At 35.6% G+C, this 23637-nt stretch overlaps 2 protein-coding genes across 7 annotated transcripts in view; both read left to right on the forward strand.

Annotated features, from left to right (window-relative positions):
• Positions 1-10447, forward strand: part of atg2b (autophagy related 2B) — a 29970-nt gene extending 19523 nt beyond the window's left edge. For all 6 annotated transcript variants that reach the window (XM_089120548.1, XM_089120547.1, XM_039666276.2 and 3 more), the window contains exons 32-43: positions 106-335; positions 429-546; positions 2010-2201; positions 2295-2396; positions 3945-4023; positions 4277-4490; positions 4719-4788; positions 6449-6531; positions 6623-6744; positions 6887-7041; positions 7668-7817; positions 8586-10447. In XM_089120548.1, the coding sequence (XP_088976674.1) occupies positions 106-335; positions 429-546; positions 2010-2201; positions 2295-2396; positions 3945-4023; positions 4277-4490; positions 4719-4788; positions 6449-6531; positions 6623-6744; positions 6887-7041; positions 7668-7817; positions 8586-8816 (1746 nt within the window). In that variant the 3' untranslated portion in view covers positions 8817-10447. The remainder of the gene's footprint in view (positions 1-105; positions 336-428; positions 547-2009; positions 2202-2294; positions 2397-3944; positions 4024-4276; positions 4491-4718; positions 4789-6448; positions 6532-6622; positions 6745-6886; positions 7042-7667; positions 7818-8585) is intronic.
• Positions 10448-11422: 975 nt separating this feature from the next.
• Positions 11423-23206, forward strand: slc39a9 (solute carrier family 39 member 9). The gene is made up of 7 exons (XM_039666260.2): positions 11423-11978; positions 12888-12996; positions 14066-14266; positions 14343-14411; positions 15980-16065; positions 16650-16784; positions 21300-23206. The coding sequence occupies exons 1-7, from the start codon at positions 11883-11885 to the stop codon at positions 21531-21533; spliced, it is 930 nt and encodes a 309-aa protein (XP_039522194.1). The 5' UTR covers positions 11423-11882; the 3' UTR covers positions 21534-23206.
• The last annotated feature ends 431 nt before the right edge of the window (positions 23207-23637 follow it).

The raw sequence follows: 23637 nt of genomic DNA on the forward strand, positions 1-23637 counted from the left end.
AAGCATTGAAGAACTGACTGAATTTCAAGATGTTGCTCACGTTTTTTGGGTGAACTTCTTTAAAATAGAGATCTAAATTTGTGCATGCATTACTTGATCTGTCAGGAACGGGATGAGGAGCCTGTGGTAAAGAAGCTAACCTCTGAACCTATCCTGGTGAAGGAAGAACATTTCGGTGTCCCCCTGGAGGGCAGCACTTTAAATAGGGGGCCGCTTCATTTCCCTGTGCCGGAGATCAGATACCTAGTCAAAGAGATCTCTGTTGTGTGGCATCTCTACGGAGGAAAGGACTTCGGCAGTGGCGCGCTGTCCTCATCACCAGCTCGCAGTCAAGGGTACATTTTTGGAGTTGGACCACGCTTGATTCAAACTCATGCTTAATTTAAAATCTGCTTGTGTGTATTCAGAGAACATGTTTGTGTGTGTAGGAGCACTCCTCACAGTTCTCCATCACAGACTCCCGTAAGACAGGTGAGGAGAGGCTCTCGTACTGGAGGAGGATGGGGCAGAAACCAAGATGTTCTGATGGAGATTCAACTCAGTAAGGTCAGAATGCACATTTTAATCATTTGCCTGCTTAATATATGAACATGAATATAATGCTTAGATGATTAAAATGATAAAATAAGAAAAAAAAAAAAATATATATATATATATATATATATATATATATATATATATATACACGTGTGTGTGTGTATATATATATATATATATATATATATATATATATATATATCACTGTTATTTTATTACTATTCAAATATTATTATAGCTTTTATTAATATTTTAACAGATTTTTTATATTTTCATTTTTAAATTTTTATTTTATGTGCCTTTTTGTCATTTTTAGTAGTTTTAGTTTTTTAAAAAAAATTATTTTGTTTTTAGTTAGTCATTTTAGTACTTCAACTTAAACTTAATGAAAAAAAAATAAAATATATATATATATATATATATATATGAAGAGTTCAGATGCAAAAGCCTCTAAATGCCATTTGAAATTTTCTTCTTTAATGATGATTTTTATCAAGCTTGTATATTAAGTTCAGTGATTTCACTTAAATGGCAATGATAATTACCTATTAATTGTTATTTAAGTGAAATTACTGAACTTAAATATACATGTTTGATAAAAATCATCATTAAAGAAGAAAATTTCAAATGGCATTTAGAGGCTTTTGCATCTGAACTCTTCATATACAGTATATATATATATATATATATATATATATATATATATTTCTGTTATTTTAGTACTATTCAAATATTATTATAGTTTTTATTAATATTTGAACAGATTTTTTTTATATTTTCAGGTTAAAATTTTTATTTTGTGCCTTTTTGTCATTTTTAGTAGTTTTTGTTTTTTAAAAAAATCAAAAAATTAATTATTTTGTTTCATTTTAGTACTTCGACTTAAACTTAATGAAAAACTGTAATTGTTACCTTTAAAATAAAATACTAAATATCCAGTTAGATGCCAAGGCAACAATTAAAATTTTTCATTCAGTTTAAGTTGAAGTACTAAAATTACAAAAATAAAACAAAATGAATAAAAATATTTACTATTTTATTTCAATTCACAAAATGTTTTTAGTAGTTTTTGTTTCCTTGAGTTTAACTGCTTTAAAAACAGCAGCGTTCCCACCTCGCTACTGAGAAATGTCATGTAGCTACTTTATCAAGTCAGTGTGTACAATACAGTATGCCTATAAGTGTGGATGTAGAGAGAGAGTGGGAGAAAGAAAAGTAATTTTACATTTGTTATTTTTATCCTGTTGTTTATATTTGTTTGCTTGGTCAGTGTCTTTGCAGATAATGGTTCTTTTACTGTTGTAGGCTTAAATAATTTAGCGACGTGATATGTAACAAAAACAATTGCACGCCTTTATTCAACCAATCAGAATCAAGCATTCGACATTCCTGTGATATAACCAGTATTAAACCATCTAATAATCCAGTTCAGAAAAATCTCATACTCTATGAATCTTCATGTCTTATATTAGGTGCGGTTCCAGCATGAAGTGTATCCTCAGATGGCTCCAGAGGCAGGCCTTTCGACGGAGCAGCCGGTGTCCAGACAGGTGTTCTCAGTGCAGGATCTGGAGATACGAGACAGGCTGGCCTCTTCCATGATGAACAAGTTCCTCTACCTGTACTCCAGTAAAGAGATGCCCAGGAAAGCTCACTCTAACATGGTACAATCAAATACACACAGACAGATAATGATCTAAGATGTTTCTAAAATATCACATGATATGGTCTGAGCATGTGCTGTCTGTGTATATCAGTTGACCATCAGAGCCCTACACGTGTGTCCGGAAGCTGGACAGGGACCTCAGGAGTGCTGTCTACGGGTGTCATTAATGCCCCTCCGTCTGAACATTGATCAGGTACAGAACAAAAATATGATTTGAGGAGAGTTGTTATTGTTCGGTTGGATTATAACAAACCCTCATGTGATTGCTCTGTTTGTGCGGTTAATTTAAATAATTGTGAACGCTGCCATCTGAACCCTGAAAGATGGGTCTCGGGTCCGCTTCCAAATGAACTCTGGTCCATATCGCATTTCAATTTAATTCAAACCATACCACGTGTAAAGGAACCAAAAACAGATGTAACCAGTGGTGGAGGAAGTACTGAATCTCAGTACTTAAGTAAAAGTACAAATATCCAGATAAATATTTACTTTAGTAAAAGTAGAAGTAACACAAAGACAATCATACTTAAGTAAAAAGTAAAAAGTACCTGATTTTAAATGTACTTTAAGTATTAAAAGTAAAAGTACTTGCATAACAATTTATTCTCATAATGTATATTTTCTAATGATTAATAAAACATTTAATTCTAACTCATTCAACCTAATACTCCTATAATGATGTTCAATAATGATGGAAAGAAATTGTTGTCACCATTTCTGAAACAAGCTTGCAATTAGGCAATATAGCTACACATCATGCTTATCCTTACTAAATGTTAATAACTATTTTTGGCAGTAGACGCGATTAATTTATGGTGTTATTCTGAACCTCTTGGCTTGCCATAATCCTAACCAAACGTATATTAAACAAAGTGCGTTTCCTATGCATGTAAAAACTAATTTTCGCGTATAAATTGCACGATAAACGCACTGCGTACAAGACGCATTTGGTGTGACCGGGTTGATGTATCTATGGCAACCAAACGTCACTGGTGAGACAAACGTGCAACGGACGGACGGTCCGATTACGTTTTGGCAGGGAAAAAACTGATTAGAAAATGTAATGAAAATGTAACAGAAGTTGTAGAAATGTAGTGGAGTAGAAAGTAGAATAATTGCTGCAAAATGTAACGAAGTAAAAGTAAAAAGTATGCACTATTTATTCTACTTAAGTAAAGTAAAGATACGTGAAAAATGTACTTAAGTAAAGTAACAAAGTATTTGTACTTCGTTACATTCCACCACTGGATGTAACCCTAAAATGGACAGACTGCTCAATCATACCTGTTTTTCTCCTCATAGTTGCCCATCACAGTTCGGTACAGGCGTCAGAACTGCATCTCATCACACCAGATCTTCATTTGTGTGTATGACAGAGGGATTCCTGACTCTGTTTTACCTCCTTTACACATTTTATAAACTCTTCACGAGTTCTCAGCTGGTCATAATACCATCATATGTAGGCTACGCACATACAACGAGCACATTTAGCCCAGAACACAGCATTGTTTAGGATGTTCGGCAAGTTCCATCACGAAAAATACGTGATAAAAGCCAAGCAATCAGGTGATGAACAAATCCCTGCTTGAGGCTCAGTATCTTCAAGTTCGGCCAATTTGAACGTCAAGTGGACCAGGACTAAATAAAAATGTTTTGGGATCCGGACCAAATGAACTAAGCGAACTGTGAACACACCTTAAATATCAGAGATCCCTCTCATTACGTCCCTTTTTTTGTACAGGATGCGTTGTTCTTCCTGAAGAACTTCTTCACCAGTCTGGCAGCAGATGTTGAAATGTTTTCCCCTCCAGAGACAGAAGGTAACTATCAATATGCAAAATATAAACTCTGTGGACATTGGAACATAGGCTCACTCAAGTCAAAAAGGTGTCTATGCTGCATTCACGCCACATCGCAATTACTGTAATTTCTACCCAGAACGTTTTACTCAGAAATTTTGTTTTAAAAGAAGTCAAAATTAAAGGGATAGTCCACTGTTTTTTTTTCATATTAAACTATGTTATTCCCTTAACTAAGACGAGTTGATGCATTCCTCTGTCGCCTGTATTGTAGCATTCTGTGTGTCAATGAAGAAGCCGCCTGGCCCCGAAGTTTCCTGCAGTTTTTCCAAGTACAACGGTGCAGCGGCTCAAGACCCTGCGCCCATCATCTCAGTGCCAACACAAAGCCGTGCCAGTCCAAGCCTCGTCCGCTCCGGCAGCCAAGACAGCACTGCTGAGACGGACACTGCCTCCACATCTTTCACTGACCAGCCCATATTCTTCAGGTGTGTGAGGGGCTTCAGGGGCTTCTGTCCTCGAGAATTTAGCTCCGTAGCTTTAGCCGTCCAGTGGTCCTGAAGACCTGCTTCAGATGTGTTTAATTAGGGCTAGAAATAAACAATGTGTCCATCTACATTAAACGTTCACCCCAAAATCATTAAACAAGTTGTTGAGGTATACGAGTTAATCAATAACTACAAACCAGAATTTATTTTGCTCATGTCGTTTTCCAGAGAGTTCCGGTTCACTTCAGAGGTGCCAATTCGATTAGACTACCATGGAAAACACATGGCCATGGAGCAGGTGAGCTATCTACTAAATCCAAATGTCAACAAATTGTCTTAATATTTTGGTGAACATCATATTTTATTCATATATTAAAATAATGAAATATAAAATACATTTGGCATCATTTTTTTTCCATGTATTTTGTATTTGTAAATTGTAACGAGCACAGTGACAATATATATACTGTATAGACCATTTCACAAGATGTAAACAACACTGGTCCAGAAGTACTTCCTGTTTCAGTTTTTTAACACTACATAAAAGCTGGGATAAAATACAACCAACAGAACATTTAAAACTGAATCAAAAAGTTAAACAAACATCTTTAAGATGTTTTCTTTACATGTGAAATAAAGAAAACGGTTACAAACTGAAACAGGAAGTGCTTCTGGACCAGTGTTGTTTACATCTTGTGAAATGGTCTATATGCAATGATTATAGTCAACATTCTTTTTTGTGGGTTTTTTTTCATGTACATACATGAAAACATTGTCAAAATGATCCACTTTCACTTGGATCTGCGAAAACGACTAACGCTGTATTTATGCCAGGCCAAAAGTTGGCGATGCCACTTTGTAAAGAAACATTACACGTGTATAGACTCAACACGTAATGCGCATATCCACCGTTTTAACAAATTCACGCTTTTGTAATTTATATGGAGACGACAACAATATTGTTTTCAGAAGCTTGCACTTTGAAACCAGGCCCCCAAAACACCGTTTTTGTGTAAACAAACAGCCAAAATGCATAAAAAGTTGAAAATGGTTGTCTCTATGTGTCCCCTTCTTTCTTCTTTCTTGCTTTATTATTTGTCTAAAACAATCAACATAGATACACAACAACAAAGCAATAATTAAAACCACAAAGTAAAACACAACCACCAAAAAATAAATATGTATATATAAATAATAGTAATAATAATAATACCAAAATAAAAGAATAAAAATAAAAATTTGTTTGAGAAGGAGCAGGCAGAAGCAATTAGCTTATTGAAACCTGCCCATATTTAGCAAAAAATAATAATATTACCAAACAAATAAAAACGCAGTTACAGCATACATTTTTCTCAGATCATACATAACTCACAACAATAGCTTCAGTTGTCACTATGCCCTCATAATCAGTCCAACAACAGATCTGCACTGCTTGTTTTAATAAATGGTATTTTCGTCTAAATATAAAGCACTCAATCTTTTACGACAACATTGTCAAAACGATCCACGTTCACTTGGATCTGTGAAAACCATTAAAACGCTGTATTTATGCCAGGCCAATAGTTGGCGATGCCAATTTGTAAATATGCATGTGCATGACGTCACCGTTTTCACAAGTTATTTACATGGAGATAACAAAGATGATAAGATGTCAGATGATAACAATATTGTTTTCAGAAAATTGCACTTTGAAACCCGGTTTCAAAAGTTTGCATTTCAGTCCCCCAAAACACAGTTTTTGTGTAAACAAACGGCCAAAATGCATAAAAAGTTGAAAATGGTTACACTGCGTGTTGTAATAAATGGTATTTTCATCTAAATATAAAGCACTGGGTCAAGTAACAATGTGTTTTAGCTTCCAAATAAGCTTTTAGTTTCTAATTGTTCTTGGTAAATAAACTATGAGAAAATTGTAATGTTTGATATAATGCTTATTATTAAGCATTCTTATTCTACAGGGCACATTTGCTGGTATTGTGATTGGGCTGACACAACTGAACTGCTCAGAGCTTAAACTACGACGCCTGTGTTACAGACAAGGGTAAGAAAAGAAAAAAAAAATAATTTATTTATTATATTACCCAACAAATCTATTTGAACCTATTTATTCAAGATGATTTTTTTCCCTCCAGGTTATTGGGTGTTGACAAACTCTTTTCATATGCCATTAATGAGTGGCTGAATGACATAAAGAAGAACCAGTTGCCGGGGCTTCTGGGAGGCGTGGGACCCATTCATTCCTTAGTGCAGCTAGGTTAGGACAACACAGTCACACATGCATGATTTATCTGCAAGTCATTAAAAAGAGACATCAATATTTAGTCGATAGTACTGTGTAAATTGAGACAGCTTTATTTGCAGTGTTAAGCAGTGTTTCCTCTTTGTTTGACCTGTAGTTCAGGGTTTTAGGGATCTAGTTTGGCTGCCCATTGAGCAGTACCGTAAGGATGGAAGAATAGTGCGTGGCTTCCAGCGGGGCACCGCTTCCTTCGGGACATCCACCGCAATGGCCGCTCTGGAGCTCACCAATCGGATGGTGCGAACAATACAGGTAAACTCTGATTTGTGTCACTTCTTTTTAGTGTATGACCTTTTGGGGTGATTGCCATTGCCATATTTTGATGAAAACATTCACAGAGGAACATAGATACAGTGATGTGAATAAGTTTGGACACCCATGCTAAAGTTGCCTAAAAAGAGGAATAAAAAATCATCTTTTGGATATTGATCTTAATGCCTTAATTAGAAAAATGAGGAAAACTCCAACCTTTAAGGACACAAATTTTCTTTGTGAATGAATAATGTATCATAAATAAATAAATGTTTTTCCTTAAAATACAGGGTGCATAAGTCAGGACACCCCTATGTTAAATTCCCATAGACTCAGGCAGATTTTTATTTTTAAAAGCCAGTTATTTCATGGATCCAGGACAATATGCATCCTGATGATGTGGGGATATTTTAATTCCAAAGGACAAGGGAACTTTATCAGGATGCATATTGTAAGATCAATATCCAAAAGATGATTTTTTTTTTTTTAATTCCTCTTTTTAGGCAACTTTAGCATGGGTGTCCAAACTTATTCATATCACTGTATATTAATCATACTGATCACATTAAGCTTAACTCGCTCCACTTATTCGTATATATAAATGACTTGTGATGTGTTTTGTGTAGGCGGCAGCTGAAACGGCTTATGACATGGTGTCTCCAGTCCCAGATGAGAAAGAATGCAAAAAGATTAAACGGTACTCGCATTACTGTCTGGCCCATCAGCCAGTGGACCTCCGAGAGGGGGTGGCCAAGGCATATAGCGTAGTGAAAGAGGTATGAGCACTTTGTGCCCTTATTTGGCTCACATTATACATTTTTACCCCTTTACGCTTAATCCTAGCTAGTTAATATGAAATAAAAGGTGAATGATTTTCTTAATGCACATTCCCAATTGCGCAATTCATTAGCATTTTTAAGAAATACATTGGTTGTTAGTGCCAATAGTGACACCAGAATAAAAATTATTCATGATTCTGAAGCTGAAAATACAGAATTGTTTTAAACGAATATACTTACACTCTGTCACTGACTAGAGGTATTTAAAATAATGTAGTCCTGGTGAGATAAGACATTTGGCATTATCAGGACCCACAAATATTGCATTATTATGCATTATATTCAACATTAAACTAATATTTAGCATTAAGCTTTGTATTAGTAGAAAACCTTACCATGCTTTCCACCCTCATAACTACTGCGCTCTGTTACTAGTAGGCGTGGCCTCTGAGGGCATCGAAGCAAGTGCATTCTGGGAGTTGTTGTCTTTCATCCACATAAGCCAAAACTACATTTTCTGGCTTTTCTCAGTCTAGAAAGCTCCAAATTCAAAAATGTCTTCTACATAAATGACCCATTTTAAATACACATTCATCTTTCCAGAGGTGAAGTATCCCTTTAATATTTGCTCTGAAAATTTTTTCCTCTATAACTTTACACAATACATATTGTCACAATCCAAGATACATATTATTACATTTTTGTATTGCAATACATTGTTACACCCCTAATTTTTATATAAACCTTACGCACTGTGTTTTGTAGGGCATTACCGACACAGCCCTGACCATTTATGACACTGCGACCCGTGAGCATGAGCAGAGGGGCATGACGGGCGCTGTGGGCGGAGTCCTGCGCCAGCTTCCTCCAGCTGTTGTTAAACCTCTTATCGTTGCCACAGAAGCGACGTCCAATGTGCTGGGAGGCATGAGGAACCAGATCCACCCAGATGCACGTCAGGAAGAGTCCCAGAAGTGGCGCTTGGGTGAAGAGTGAGCTCTGTTCTCTGACATGTACTGCTGATATTCATATTGGCACTATGAGCCTAGAATATGTGTGCTGGCTTTGATGCATTGGTGTGTTAATGCCTGTAAAGATCATATAAGACCAGTTTTTCTCTTTTTTTTTTTTTTGCTGCTTATGCGTTTTTAAAGCGGTCTGGGTGACAGACAACTAGAGGCTGTGAAGCACAAGTCGAATCCCCAAATGAAGTGTCAGAGGACGATTGGAGCTTTATTCTCAACAGCACATTTAATGTGAGCGGAGTCATCGAGCCTCAGAATTGGAGACGTACAGCTCCCGTTGGAGTAGATTTAACTAGATTTGTCTCTTCTCAGCCCCCTATCAAACATCCTTGTAGTGCCTTCATGTCAGAGTTTATTAATATCATATGTTCATCTGTTTTATGAATGAGATGTAGGGACTTGTGGGGAACAAGATTTCTGTGCCATGGGTTTTCACGTTATTCAATTTTAAACATGTCTACTACAACTGCATTCAAGTAATTTAAAATATGGCTATTGTTGGTTGCGTCATGACGTCTTATGTTGGATGCAAGGGAGAATCTCACGATGAAAAGTCATATTTCACCCCAAAATCAAAAGATAAAAAGGCATTCTGCATAAAGACAAAGATTTTTTCAGGGCCATTTCATTTTTATATATTTAATATACACTCACATTTGTATTACTGTAATTTGAAAAAAAAAAAGTCTTCGTTAGGTTGATAAAATCATCATAAATGACAAATACTGCTTTCACAAAATCTCTTTCACATACAGTAGTATTGTGCCTAGTTTTCTGAAAATAATATCAGTGTCCTAAAATAGGGGTTTTTGTGTGCAAAATGTATTTATTTTTTAATTTGGGGTGAGACTACCATTTCTTGACAATTGTGAGATTCAAGATCTAAACATGAAAATGCTCAAGGTAACGTAAACTATCAAAAGGGCAGAAAAGAGCCGCTTGGTAGCATCCTCTTTATTCCTAAATCAATAATCATCACTTACCGAACCACACTTTTAACGATTTAAATGGAAGAGAAGTGAGTCTTATTTGCACCGGATGGATTTCTCTAGCTTAAATAACACAATATGGTGTAGTGTTTCTCTTTACAGATACTGTAGTCTTCAAACATGTGGAATGTTTTGCAGTTCTTATTTCCCTTCTGTATTTAATTGATCCCAGAAAATGACAGCTTTTCTCTTTTTTTGTTTTGAATGAAGCTGCCGAGACAGCATCTCTACTTGAGTGACATTCCCTAAGCATCTCCATCAAAAGAAGTCTTATGAAACGAACCTTTCTTTAGATAGACACGTTCTCTATACAGTTTACCTACAGTAATTGTTGAAATGTCAAATAGACAACGATTTAAAATCTGTTCTTCATGAATATCAACTTCTTAGTTTTGTCTCCATGACATCATGTTGTGTAAATGTTAGTTTGGTATGTCATGAAATTGATAAACGACAGCTAATTTTAGCTTCATAGTCCGAACACTTGTTAATATTTATTGTACTTTTTTCCTTTTAAGTGGTGATATTTCTTGTACATAGATGTACAGGTCATTTCCCCAATTTATACAAAAGCATGTATAATCAAGAAAGGGAAATAAATTATTTAATGTCATCTTGTTTATGATGTCTTTTTGTGAAACTTGACATCCCTTGCCTTATAATTGGCCAAACTATTATTAACAGCTTTGTTTGAGGTCTGACAATAGTATATTTGTGTTTCTAGAATCCATCTTTTCTAGTGTTTTCCATTTAAATGGTGTAATGTCAACAATGCCGCTGAAATCACTCAGCTCCTGTGGCTCTGCACACTTTAGATTATTGGTCAACACAACCCAAACACAAAAGATGGTAAGAGTGTTACCTGGCAGGCTGGAACCAATGGCTATGGAGAAGGTCAGGTATGTTTAAAATTATTTTTACTGATGTGAGCATAAAGTGGGTGCTTTGATTTTACACTCACCAGACACTTTGACAGATGACAGTGGCGAATGGGGTGCTGTACAAGAACTTTCTTCACATGCACCAGACTTCACCTGTGACATCACTGAGATAGATAGATAGATAGATAGATAGATAGATAGATAGATAGATAGATAGATAGATAGATAGATAGATAGATAGATAGATAGATATGCCTTTGAAAGACATGGGGGAAATGGTAAATGTAGTTTGCTAGTTAGTTAGCATACAGTCTGGCTGCGTCTTGGGGACGTTTTTTTTTAATTAATGCAATGTTAACGAACATAACAAGTCGAGACATACAAGCAGTAAACATCTATCAAAACAAGGAGACATTATGATACCAAATACATTAAAAGAGGAGATATGAAAAGAAATAACATTATTTAACAATAGTCTTAAAGAAAAAAAGAGAGAAGGAAAAGAAAGATGAGGGCATACAAGAAAAAAATAAAACATTAATGAAGAATATTAAACATGGTACAAATTCTAGATGTTTTCACTGCTTTCTTATTAACAGATGTTGAAATTGTATTTAAATACATCTTCAATTCTTCGTTTGCAGTAGTATGTTGGCGTATTTTGGAGAGGGGTGGGGGCTTTTGTTTTGACAGCGATGTGTCCCGGAAGTGCTTCGCTCAGACTGCCAACATCACACACTCGGCTAGTTAGCGACCAGTGTGGCGATACTGCGGAAAAGGTGGCAATCTAGATGAGTTTACCGCGACGAAACAATGTTGATGATTTAGGAACCACCATGTCATCAACCGCGGCCTGAGATCAGAGACGCAGACCATGACAAGCGTGAACAAATCTGTTATTCTATGTGGTTATTCGCAGACTGATTGTCATGATTTTAGCCCTTGCTAAGCGTGACGCGATTCGGTGTGATTAAAGTTGAGATAATCGATCAGGTCAATGTACTAAGAGCTCCAAAACCGTCTTCACAGCACATCAGCAGTGCATGCTCGTGTGATTTGTAAGGATAGATTCAAACAACTTATTAGCTAACCAGCTTATACACCGACTGGCACCAAACATCGACCGATTGCACAGGATTTGTTGTTAAACTGGGATCTTCAGCAGAAATGGATGACTTCAGCTCCATCAGTCTGCTGTCTCTGGCTATGCTAGTCGGTTGTTACGTGGCTGGAACTATTCCCTTGGCTGTTAACTTCTCTGAGGTGAGCTTGAACCCGAGTCGCCATGTCTACAGTAAGTTGGTGTCTTTAGGACAGGTACTCCATGTTCAGTGTGAGCCTCGGGGTGTTTACTTATCTGCAGAAGATAATGTGTTTGCAAATGCAGACATCTATAATGTGCAGTACTGAGGTTTTCAGAAACATGTTTGAGATGTGCTTTGTGTTTCAAATGCTCGATTTAAGCTTCCAAGGGCAAATTAATTTATAAGTTTGAATGTTATATCAACCTAAAGTTTATACTGTAGACACGAGCTGTTTAACCTGCCACCCACGCTGATCTTGTTTAAACAGGCGTGTTTGATTTTATGGTTTATGATAAAAGTTTGTGTTTACATAATATATGTGTGTGTAGTGTGTATAATTATTTTGTATATATGAATACCCACACATGCATGTATATATTTAAGAAAAATGTGTTATTAACATATCAAATATTTATATTTATATATAATATTAATTGTGAAAAAATATATATAAAATATATACATGCACATATTTCTTAAATGTATACATGCATGTGTGGGTATTTATATATACAACTTAATTATTCTCACTACACACATATATTATGTAAACACAAACTTTTATTTTGGATGCGATTAATCGTTGCCATCCCTAGTGAGTAATTAATGATAGAATTTAAACTTTTGGGTGAACTATCCCTTTATTATTTTTTGATGCTGATAATATCAAAATGGCTAAATATAGCCAGAGTTTAGGTTCAAATTAAGTTTATAATTCAGAAATGCGATTGTACCTGCATGCCTCTTCTCTTTTGATGAATATATTTTCATGATATCTGGGTTATTCACATGATGTTAACCTCACACCTGAATATATAAAGTGGAGCCCGTATGCTTTCTGATTCTGCGATTGGTGTTCTGTCTCCAGGAGAAGCTGAAGTTGGTGACGGTGTTGGGAGCTGGGCTGCTGTGTGGCACTGCACTGGCTGTCATTATTCCAGAGGGAGTTCATGCACTCTATGAGGAAATGCTGGAAGGTGACATTCAAGATCAAACTTCAGTTAATGCATCGATTCCTTTTCTTAATAATGCAGAATGAATGTATATCAAAGTTTTGGGCAGAGTTCTCCCATGCATAAATCCCGAAAACTGACATCTAGAAGTCTTCATGTGTTTATGTGTGGTAGACCTGCTACTTTAAATTATGAGTAGTTAGTAGCTTTACAATCTAGAGTAGTTCAACTATAGTCAAGCTCTTTTTTTATTGCTTTAAACTACTAACAAAAAGTTTCTGGCTGTTTTGTCGTTATCTATATTAAATGCATGTGATTATATAAATTCTAAGTGAATTTGACCCACTAAACAGCAAGTTTTTTAAAATTAATTTTAAAGGGGCTACATGTAAGAATTGATGTATTTATCATTGTTTATTGCCAATGTGTGGACGGCGTGTAACGAAACTTAAAAAAACTACACCTTCCCCGGCTTCCTAGGTTGTCTATGCAAAGCCTGTGGACAAATGTGTGTGTGAAGGAACATCACAACGTTTTAATGACTGACGTTTACATGTGTTCCCGAGAGCCTCTCTTCCGTTCAATGGCACATGAAATGAGTGATTATACAATGTTCAGGATAATGCCGAAATAAATCAATTTTCTTTGCATAACATACTGACATTGAAGCCATTTTCTTTGCATAACAAATTGACATTTATTCAAACTAACTATATCTCATGCAGCCAGATCTGTATAGTCTCAAAAATACTTTATAATCAAACTATCATATCAGTGTAATTGTAATGATAATGTGGAGCTGGTGCAAACGTTTTCACATCTCTATGATCAAATGCTTTCTTAAAGGGATAGCTCACCCAAAAAATGACACATGTATCCTCATTTACTCACCCTCAAGTTTTTATTTTGATATTTTGAACCACAACAGCCATTGACTGCCATGGTTGGAAAATACATTTTTGGGTAAACTATCCCTGCTTTAAAATGTTTTTCGCTAATTCGCCATAACTGTAGTTAAGTTAGTAGTTTCCATCACTGATGATATGTATGAAAGACTTCTAAAGTAGCTGTACTGATTCTTGTTTTGGTGTAGGTGGGCACCACCATGGCCATGGGCAGGTGGAAGCAGAAGTGTCAGATCAGAAGGTTGCAGACGGAGTGGTGGGACCCAGCAGTGAACACAGCCACAGTCACGAGCAGCTCCACGCTTATATCGGCGTCTCTCTGGTGCTGGGCTTCGTCTTCATGCTGTTGGTGGATCAGATCGGCAGCGCTCACATGCACAACAGTGATGGTCCGTGTCTACAGATCAGATCATGGCATAAACTGATGGCATAATGTGTCTGAAACTGTTCTCTCCACACTTTTAGATCCAGAAGCCGCGAGGACTGCTAGCTCTAAAGTCACCACTACGCTTGGCTTGGTCGTCCATGCTGCAGGTAAAACTGATTGAAAGAACTGGTAATGCGTCTTTAATTGAGATATTTAAATGTGTTTCATATGTAGTATGTTATTTTGGAAGCTTCAGATTGTAATTTTGTCATATTTGACTGGTCAAAAGTTTGGGAAAGTGTTTTAAAAAATACCTGGTTTCTATTTGAATACATTTTAGATGTTATGCACTTCAAGGCTGTGTTTATTTGATCAACACATTTAAAAAATACTAATATTCTGAAACATATGATCGTTTATATTAGGGGTGTAACAATATATCGTGTCACAATTTATCGCAATACAAAAATGCAACAATGCGTATCGTGGATAGTTTCCCCAAAATAAAAATTACTGTGTGAGAAAAAATACTCACAAAAGTTTTAGTGTAAACTACTATATATAATGTTGATTAATATGTATAATAATGCAATGGGGGAATATTTGTGGGTCCTGATAATGCCAAATGACTTATGTAACTTGACCACTAAAAAGTGTCCAACATTATTATAAAGATATATAAATGTGTCTAGTGCAAGTATATTCATCTAAAATAATTCTGTATTTTCAGCTTCAGAATCATGAATATTTTTATTTTGATGTCACCATTGTCATTGGGTTACAAGCGCCAAGTCCAAACCTATTCATTTAAACCCACGATGTAATATCAAAGTTAGCATTTTAATCAACAGTACTTTTTTTGTTAACAGTTTATCATATGTCTTGGAGTATCACAATATCGTATCGTGATATGTATCGAATCGTGACATGAGGGTATCGTTACACCCCTAGTTTATATTAAATATAGGGCTGTCAAATGATTAATCACATCCAAAATAAAAGTTTTTGTTTACATAATATATGTGGGTCCACTGTGTATAATTATTTTGTGTATATATAAATACACAAACATTCATGTATATTTAAGAAAAATAAATAATTATATATAAAATATTTATATATAATATAAATTATATATAAATCTATATACATGAAAATATTTCTTAAATATATACAAGCATGCGTGTGTATTTATATATATAAAATAATTATACACAGTGCACCCACATATATTATGTAAACAAAAACTTTTATTTTGGATGCGATTAGTCACGATTAATCATTTGACAGCCCTAATTAAATAACTGTTTTCTGGTTTATTTTCCATTCTTACAGTTTTGAGTAATATCTAAAATGCTGATTTGGTTCTCAGTTGTTAGTGTAATTATTAATAATGGTTCTCATTAATATCGATGTTGAAATCAGTTTTGGCTGCTTAATAAAATTGCTGTTTTTAACATCGACAATAAAAAGGAATATTTCTTGAGTGACACTGAAGTAATGATGCTGTAAATTCAGCTTTGCCTTTATATTTTGCAATAGAAAACAACTAATTTAAGTTGTAATATTTCATTTTTTACTGTATTTTAAACCAATAAATGCAGTCTTGGTGAGCATAAGAGACTTATTTTAAAAACATGAAATTTCACAACAAATCTGAATTATTCCAATCTTTTGACCAGTAGTGTGTATTCTGTGTTGTATTAAATCATATTTGATGTATCTGTGGCTCCAGCTGATGGTGTTGCTCTCGGAGCTGCTGCGTCCACGTCTCAGACCAGCGTCCAGCTCATCGTGTTTGTGGCCATTATGTTGCATAAGGTACAGTCAACCTTAATGAAGTTTTCTAGCTTGTGTATTACTCTAGTGTTCTGTGAACATAGTTATGATAACTTGTTGGCGCTGTTTCTCATTTGTATCATACCTGCTGAATGACTAAATGTAAATGGAAGCGCCTTTACAATTGTGTTTCCAAATAAATTCTCCAAATAATTCAAAATGCAAACTCGATATATTACAAATGAGTAAAAGCAAAATAGCATGACACCCCAGTGTCACATGATCCTTCAGAAATCATTCTAATATGCTGATTTGGTGCAAAACAAACATTTATTTTTATTATTTATAGTCCTTTAAGTTTCAAAAGAGCACTATATGTGGAATAGATTTTTTTTTTTGACAATGTTAAAGACTATCATATTAGTCAATTTAAAGCTATTCATTTCTTTCAACAACAACAACAAAATCTTATTGACTGGCTATAAATCAATACAGCTATATTTTACATGAATTTTTTTTTTTTTTTAGCCTTATGAATGTGTTTCTTATGCATTGAAAATGCTATTTTTTTATACTGAGATTTAAATTTAAGTCTGTTTTCTATGACTCTATTTATTGTATTTCAGGCTCCTGCTGCGTTTGGACTCGTCTCTTTCCTCATGCATGCGGGTTTAGAAAGAAATCGTATCCGGAAACATCTATTAGTCTTTGCCTTGGCTGCCCCTGTTTTGGCCATGCTCACCTACGTAGGACTCAGTCAGGTATGTTCAAGTATGAAAATAAAACAAATTATTGGTAAGCCTTGGTGGTGTCAATTTGATAAAGACAATATCTGCATTAAATTTGAACTAGGTTAAAACAAAGGCATCAGAAATACAAAGGCAGTGCACTCGTATTACTATGAATGGGAGGATATGGCGGAATAAGCCCTACATTATAAATAAAAGAGCCAATCGCCAGTTTGTAAAGTCAGTGGCCGTTTCTCAACCGTTCATTATCAACCATTAAAGTTCCTGTACTCAAGAACGCAAGTGCACACACATATAGTACCCGGATGTGTTCTTGATATCAAGGATGCAGACTTGAGAGAATCAAACTGTTTGAAATCCCAGAAGACGCTACGCTAGTTCACCCAAAAATGACAATTCTGTCATCATTTACTCACCCTTGTGTTGTTCCAAACCTGTACGAGTTTCTCTTTTCTGCTGAACACAAAAGAAGATGTTTTGAAGAATGCTGGGAACCAGACGGTTGACTGTAGCCGTTGACTTCCATAGTATATAGTTACCAACATTTTAATTTTCATTTTTGGGTGAACTATCCCTTTAATTCAGATTCCTGTGGCGAGCTCACAAATATGTGACGGCAAGTAAACATTTGTCATTTTGTTTTGCTTAATTTGAATAAAGTGAAAAAGACCTGGAAAAAGACTGGAGTGTTTTAATTGGCAAATTAAAAAAGAATCTCAACATTGACCGAGCACAAGCAACATTAAACATAAGTAAATAAAACAACATGAAATAATATGAAAATGTTTTAATATTACAATTTGCCTTTAAAATAATTCAGACACTAATTTATGTAAATATGTGCTCAATTTTTTTTATATAGGGTTTTTAGTATTTAACATTTTTGTTTTATGTCTACTAATTACCCCTTAATGGCACAATAACTAATATAACTTCAGATGCTTCACCAGGGTTGCATAACAACCATGGAGGCCCACGCTATGTTTTTCAGATCGGCCCGTAGGCATCCCACATCCCATCGCCATGAGAACAGCTGAGTGGAGATTACTCACCTCTTGCTCCCCTGCTATGAAACGCCCCATTATTCTGTTTCTTTAGACGGAAATCACTGAGCTGCAGTGCCGTTTTTACCGCTTGGATGCCAACTATCATGAATGTTTAATGTTCACCAAAAAACCTTTCCACCTCTCTGACTGTGTCCTAGATTCACTCTTTATCTAAAGGCCCTGATATGCTTTAAGTGAAAATGACGTCACAGCGGTTCGTTCTTCGGTTTACATTTACATTTATTCATTTAGCTGACGCTTTTTATCCAATGCGACTTACAATTGCTATATATGTCAGAGGTCTCATGCCTCTGGAGCAACTACTGTAGGGGTTAAGTGTCTTTCTCAGGGACACATTGGTGTCTCACAGTGGATTCGAACCCGGGTCTCTCACACCAAAGGCATCCACTGTGCCATCACCACCCCTTGGTTTCGCTTGAAGTATCACAGTGCCTTTATAGTAGAAAATGACCGTGTCAATCACTCGTTTAATTTGATTTTAAGCTGATTTGATTTTTGATTTTAAGCAATGGATCATATAAAGTGTAGGGATGCACAATATATTGGCCATCATATCGGTATCGTCCGATATGTGCATTTTAAAATGTTATCGGCCCAATTAGGAATTTGGGTCGATATATTAATGCCGATATTATTTCCCTCAATTGAGACACTTCAGATGCGCTCTGTTCGCCATGATGGGTTTTAATTGCTTGAAATATGATTGAAATCACTTCAAAAAGAAAAATATGATTAAGTACAATGTGCAAGTCTGTCAAAAGGCTACATAAAATTATAATGACTGTGCTTGGGACATGGCTTTTAATGGTGAGATTTTTGGTTTTGTAATCAGGCTCTCAAAAAAAATTATATAAAAATTTAGATTTGGATTTATCTGCCAATATATCGCTTATCAGCGTTCAAAAAAAAAATTATTGGCCAAAATTTTCGTATCGGTGCATCTCTAATAATGTGCTATATAAATAAACGTGACGTGACTTTATTAGAGTGCCGAATTGAGCTGGTGCAAACATCCCATATTGCTATGAATAATATATCATTTTTTTATGCTTCTAAAAAAAGGTTCTAATATATATATATATACATTAGGGCTGTCAAATGATTAATCACGATTAATCACATCCAAAATAAAAGTTTTTGTTTACATAATATATGTGGGTGCACTGAGTATAATTATTTTGTTTATATATAAATAAATAAACATTCATGTATATTTAAGAAAATTATTAATTATAATTATTTATATATAAAATATTTATATATAATATAAATTATATATAAATCTATATACAGTATATACATGAAAATATTTCTTAAATATATACAAGCATGCATGTGTATATATATAAAAAATAATTATACTCAGTGCACCCACATATATTATGTAAACAAAAACTTTTATTTTGGATGCGATTAATCACGATTAATCATTTGACAACCTTAATATATATATATATATATATTTATTTATTTATTTATTAGAACCCAGAACCAAGCATTTTTTTTAATAGCATAAGAAAATGATATATGATTCATAGCAACATATCATATAACCACTGATTATCTGAAATAAAAAAAATGTGTGTATATATATATATATATTAGTGGTGCACGATATATCGGCCGCCGATATAATATCGGCCGATTTGGTCAATTTTTTACACATCGGTATCGTTCCGATGTCAAAATAGGGCCGATGTGAACAGGCCGATGATCATCCCTGTGTATTTGACGTGCGTGTAGGTGTGAGTGTGGGGCGAGGATGTTTGTTTTTGCACGCGTATTAAAAGCGCAAGTGCGTTTAAACATCAAGCCACGAAGACTGGAACTGGTGAGCTGTTTTCTGCCAGCCTTCCTAATGCGTATTTTTGTCCCGCCAAAGCCATATTTGACCGGTAAGTGATGTAGATGAGTGACTGCTGCGCTTGTTTAACTGAGGGAACAGGAGAGAGTGAAAGCACCGGTCGCGCGCCGTCTTCAAAATGTCTTGCGCTTGTTTAACTGAGGGAACAAGAGAGAGTGAAAGCACCGGTCACGCGCGCCGTCTTCAAAATGTCTTGCTCTCTCTCTCTCTCTCCCTCCCTCCCTCCCGCATGTTTATGAATTGAGTTGACTGAATATCTTTGAGAATACACGACGGTAAAAGGTCGGAAGACCGAAGTTTTTTTCTTCTGAACTACTGGTTGTGAATTGTGAAACCACACTTTCAATAAACCAAAAAAAATCTATCTGTTGATGAAATGTTTTCTGTGTCGACTGTCGAGACCATAGACTGTAAAAATAGGTCGAGACAAATCTCGTGCGATGTTCTAAACTGCCTGGATAATCACAACGTGTGCCGTGGTTCCGTTAATGACACATCCGATTCGCGAACTAATGACTCATTTGAACCGATTCACTTTAATGAATGGTTAAAACAACTGATCTGTCCAACACTGAGCTCAAGAGACATAAATCGGAAACACTTTACAATAAGGTTCCATTTATTAAAGTGCACATTAAATGTATACTTTAATAAATGGAACCTTATTGTAAAGTGTAAGGTTAATAGATTAATAGAATGTTAACAAATTTTGTTAACATTCTATTAATATTAGTTTCTATGCAGATTTACTCCATGACAAAACTACCCCAGTCATTCTAGAATGATTCATTCTTTCCAAATATAGTAATTCAAGTAATCTGGTGAAATTGTTTTTATATCACAATATATATCGCAGAAAAATCAAAAATCACAATGTCATTTTTTACCAATATCGTGCAGCCCTAATCCTCGCTATGTGTTTTCTATACAGGGATATCGACATCGGTAAATATCGGTATCGGCCATAACAGCAATGTTAATATCGGTTATCGGTATCGGCCACAAATTTTCACATCGGTGCATCACTAATATATATATATATATATATATATATATATATATATATATATAAATAATTTCTTTTTTCTCATTAAAACCGATTATGTTTATCAGTGGTTGTATATCAAGCAAGGACACGCTTGTGTGCATTTTACTTTGTGATTTCACAGGAACTAATATAGAGTCTCTGCAATGGACTAAACCACGCGTCCTTGTGAAGACTTGTGAGCCACAAGAAAACACTTTATCAGTGCCACTGATCGCAGAGTCAGCTTACTTTCAAAACTTGGTTTCAAAAACAACACATTTCAGCGCTCTTTTTACAAACAAACGAAATAAATACTTTGCTAGTCTACTAGAGATGTTATATTTACAACTATTTATTTGTAAATATAACTTTACGTTATTATTTGCATCTGTTTCAAAAGTGGTGGGGACATGTCCCACCCGCAAATTACGCCTATGGCGGTTTGGTATCGGATGTTTAACAGTTTTTTTACTGCTCACCTGTTTCAAACTTAGTTTTACCTCTAAGTAAAGAACAAAAAAAGAGCTTCGCCGTGATATATCGAACCCTTTTCCTCTTCTTCTATCCAGAGCAGTAAAGAGGCGCTATCAGACGTCAACGCCACCGGTGTGGCCATGCTGTTCTCCGCCGGTACCTTCCTGTACGTGGCTACGGTGCACGTCCTCCCAGAAGTGGGCGGCATGGGCGGCCACAGCCACACGCCCGGGGCCGGCGCAGGGAAAGGACTGAGCAAAGTGGAGGTTGGAGCTCTGGTCCTCGGATGTCTGATCCCTCTAGTGCTGTCCATCGGACACCAGCACTAGTGTTCTTCGCTTCAAGCCACAGGTCGAATGGAACTTTGAACAGCTTTGGCCAAACAACAACCTCACACAAGCGGTTTGAATCACGTTTATTCAAGTCGGTGGTTGGAGTGAACGCAGGAACTTTGCAGTCGGGAATGGGATATGAGGACTTCGGGAATGCCCTGCCCTGCCGCTCCACAAAACACTGTGACTGACAGCTCACGATGACCATACACAAATAAAAGCGATCAAGTGTCCAACTCTTCACTTACATTTTTTTTTTTCTTCAGTGGTGCTTGTTTAAAAGAATCTGTTGTGTAGTCATGTTTGCTTTAAATTTGGTATCTTTTGGTTTTTATATGGAATATTTCCATGGGTCTTTTAACTGATGAACATTTACAAAAAAAATAACAATTGATAATAAATAATTATACTTTACAAACGTATGGTGCCCAACCCTATCGATTGTCCTGCACAGTTTAATCAAACACACCTGAAGCAACCAATTAAGGTCTTCGGGATCACTTGAACATTAAAGGCAGGTGTGTTTGATTTGGGTTGGAGATGAACTGTGCAGGACAGTCGATAGGCAGGACCCTGGCCTTGAGTAATTATGATAAGTTTATTTACCCCCTTTTTTTGCACAAATCATAATAATGAGATTTATATGGGAACATACACTGGGCTACTTGGTTACTGCTAAATTTAAACTAATTTCATCATGTATATGGTTATTGGGACAAATATGAAATAAGGTTATTGGTTTAGTGGATGAACACATTGTTCTGTTGAGTTCAGTGCATGTACAGAGTTATTATTTGAGTATTATTCGAACCTGCTGATTGGTTGTTTAATCCCGGATAAAGGATCTCATTGGTCAGTCAGATGTTTTGTACTGTGATGCTTGCTCAAAGCAGAGCCTGTGTACTGTAAATATGTATTCTCTGTATAAATGACAAAAAAAATACCCTATTTGACAGCCTGAGTAGTTTTTAGTCTCATTTTAGCTTCTGTAATCGCTGAGAGAGAAAGATTGTTTTTAAATGAATGACATTAAAGGGCTTTTTTTTTTTTGTTCTTTGTCTTAACCGAAGGGAATTTGAGGTCAGTTGGGAAGATTATATGGTGGATTTCTTCAAGTTTTGCACTTGAAGACTGGAAAGCTGCTGTGTTCATCACCAAGCTATTGTTAAGGTTCCCTCGGAAGCTCGAATAGGAAAGGATTATTAGGCAAACTTGGACTACGGTCCTGGTTTACAAAGTGTTGCATTCTTGTTCTGAAAAATAATAGTTAAAGTTTATGTGAAAGCTGTGCGTAATAGCTCTCTAGCGCCCTCATCTTAACCGTAGTGCACAAATTGTGGATGATATACAGACGGAGAAGACTTCACGCTGATTTGTAGAAAGGGAAAATGCAACTCTTACAATGACCTCCTCTTAGAGACTTGGTTGGCACAGATATGTAATGGCACTGAATGTTGATTGGTTAGGTGAAAATTTGTGCCATATTTGACGGATTCTTCTGGGATAGAGATTTTACATTGAAGCAGAACATGATGAATTCAGTTTTGGGGCTTTTATGTGATCATTCCACGAGAGGGGTATGCCTTATTTTATTCGCAATTGTTTAACTTAAAATGGTTGCAAACGTCTTTGTTAATTATTTGAATAAACTTATTTTCTTTTTTAATGGATGCAAATCGTACTACGTACCTTATTTTGCCTGTCTAAGAACATTTGGGATTGCATTGAAAAATATTTTCACATTGTAAATTAATAAAGCAAATAAATGAGCAATGAGTAATCGTTTAAAAACATTTATTTGTATAGTGCTTTTCACGCGGTTACTGTCCAGGTAATATGCTAATAAGGCGAAGTCCATCCGCAGTCATGGGCCGGGCCAAAGCATTTGTGACATCACAAATCTACAAAGGGCTTGTTCTGAGACGGTGTTTATGATTTATGGGGATTAAAAAAGAGGAGTGTGTGGATTTTTCACCATTATGGGTGGTTTTGTACACACAAACAACAAATTTTCAAATAGGCTCAATGTCTACATGTAAACCGTGTTTTTTGAGGTCTAAACAACTACATTCTAGCCTAAATTCCTTGACAATAAAAAGTA

Source organism: Pimephales promelas, chromosome 15 (genome assembly GCF_988280905.1).
Source record: "Pimephales promelas chromosome 15, fPimPro1.hap1.1, whole genome shotgun sequence".
In the NCBI taxonomy this organism is placed as follows: domain Eukaryota; kingdom Metazoa; phylum Chordata; class Actinopteri; order Cypriniformes; family Leuciscidae; genus Pimephales; species Pimephales promelas.

What these genes read in the sequence shown, in the direction of transcription:
- slc39a9 (XM_039666260.2), top strand. Translation starts at nt 11,883, where the DNA reads ATGGATGACTTCAGCTCCATCAGTCTGCTGTCTCTGGCTATGCTAGTC. An exon ending in TGGCTGTTAACTTCTCTGAG is followed by an intron (nt 11,979 to 12,887) that starts GTGAGCTTGAAC and finishes TTCTGTCTCCAG; the next exon opens with GAGAAGCTGAAGTTGGTGAC. An exon ending in CTATGAGGAAATGCTGGAAG is followed by an intron (nt 12,997 to 14,065) that starts GTGACATTCAAG and finishes GTTTTGGTGTAG; the next exon opens with GTGGGCACCACCATGGCCAT.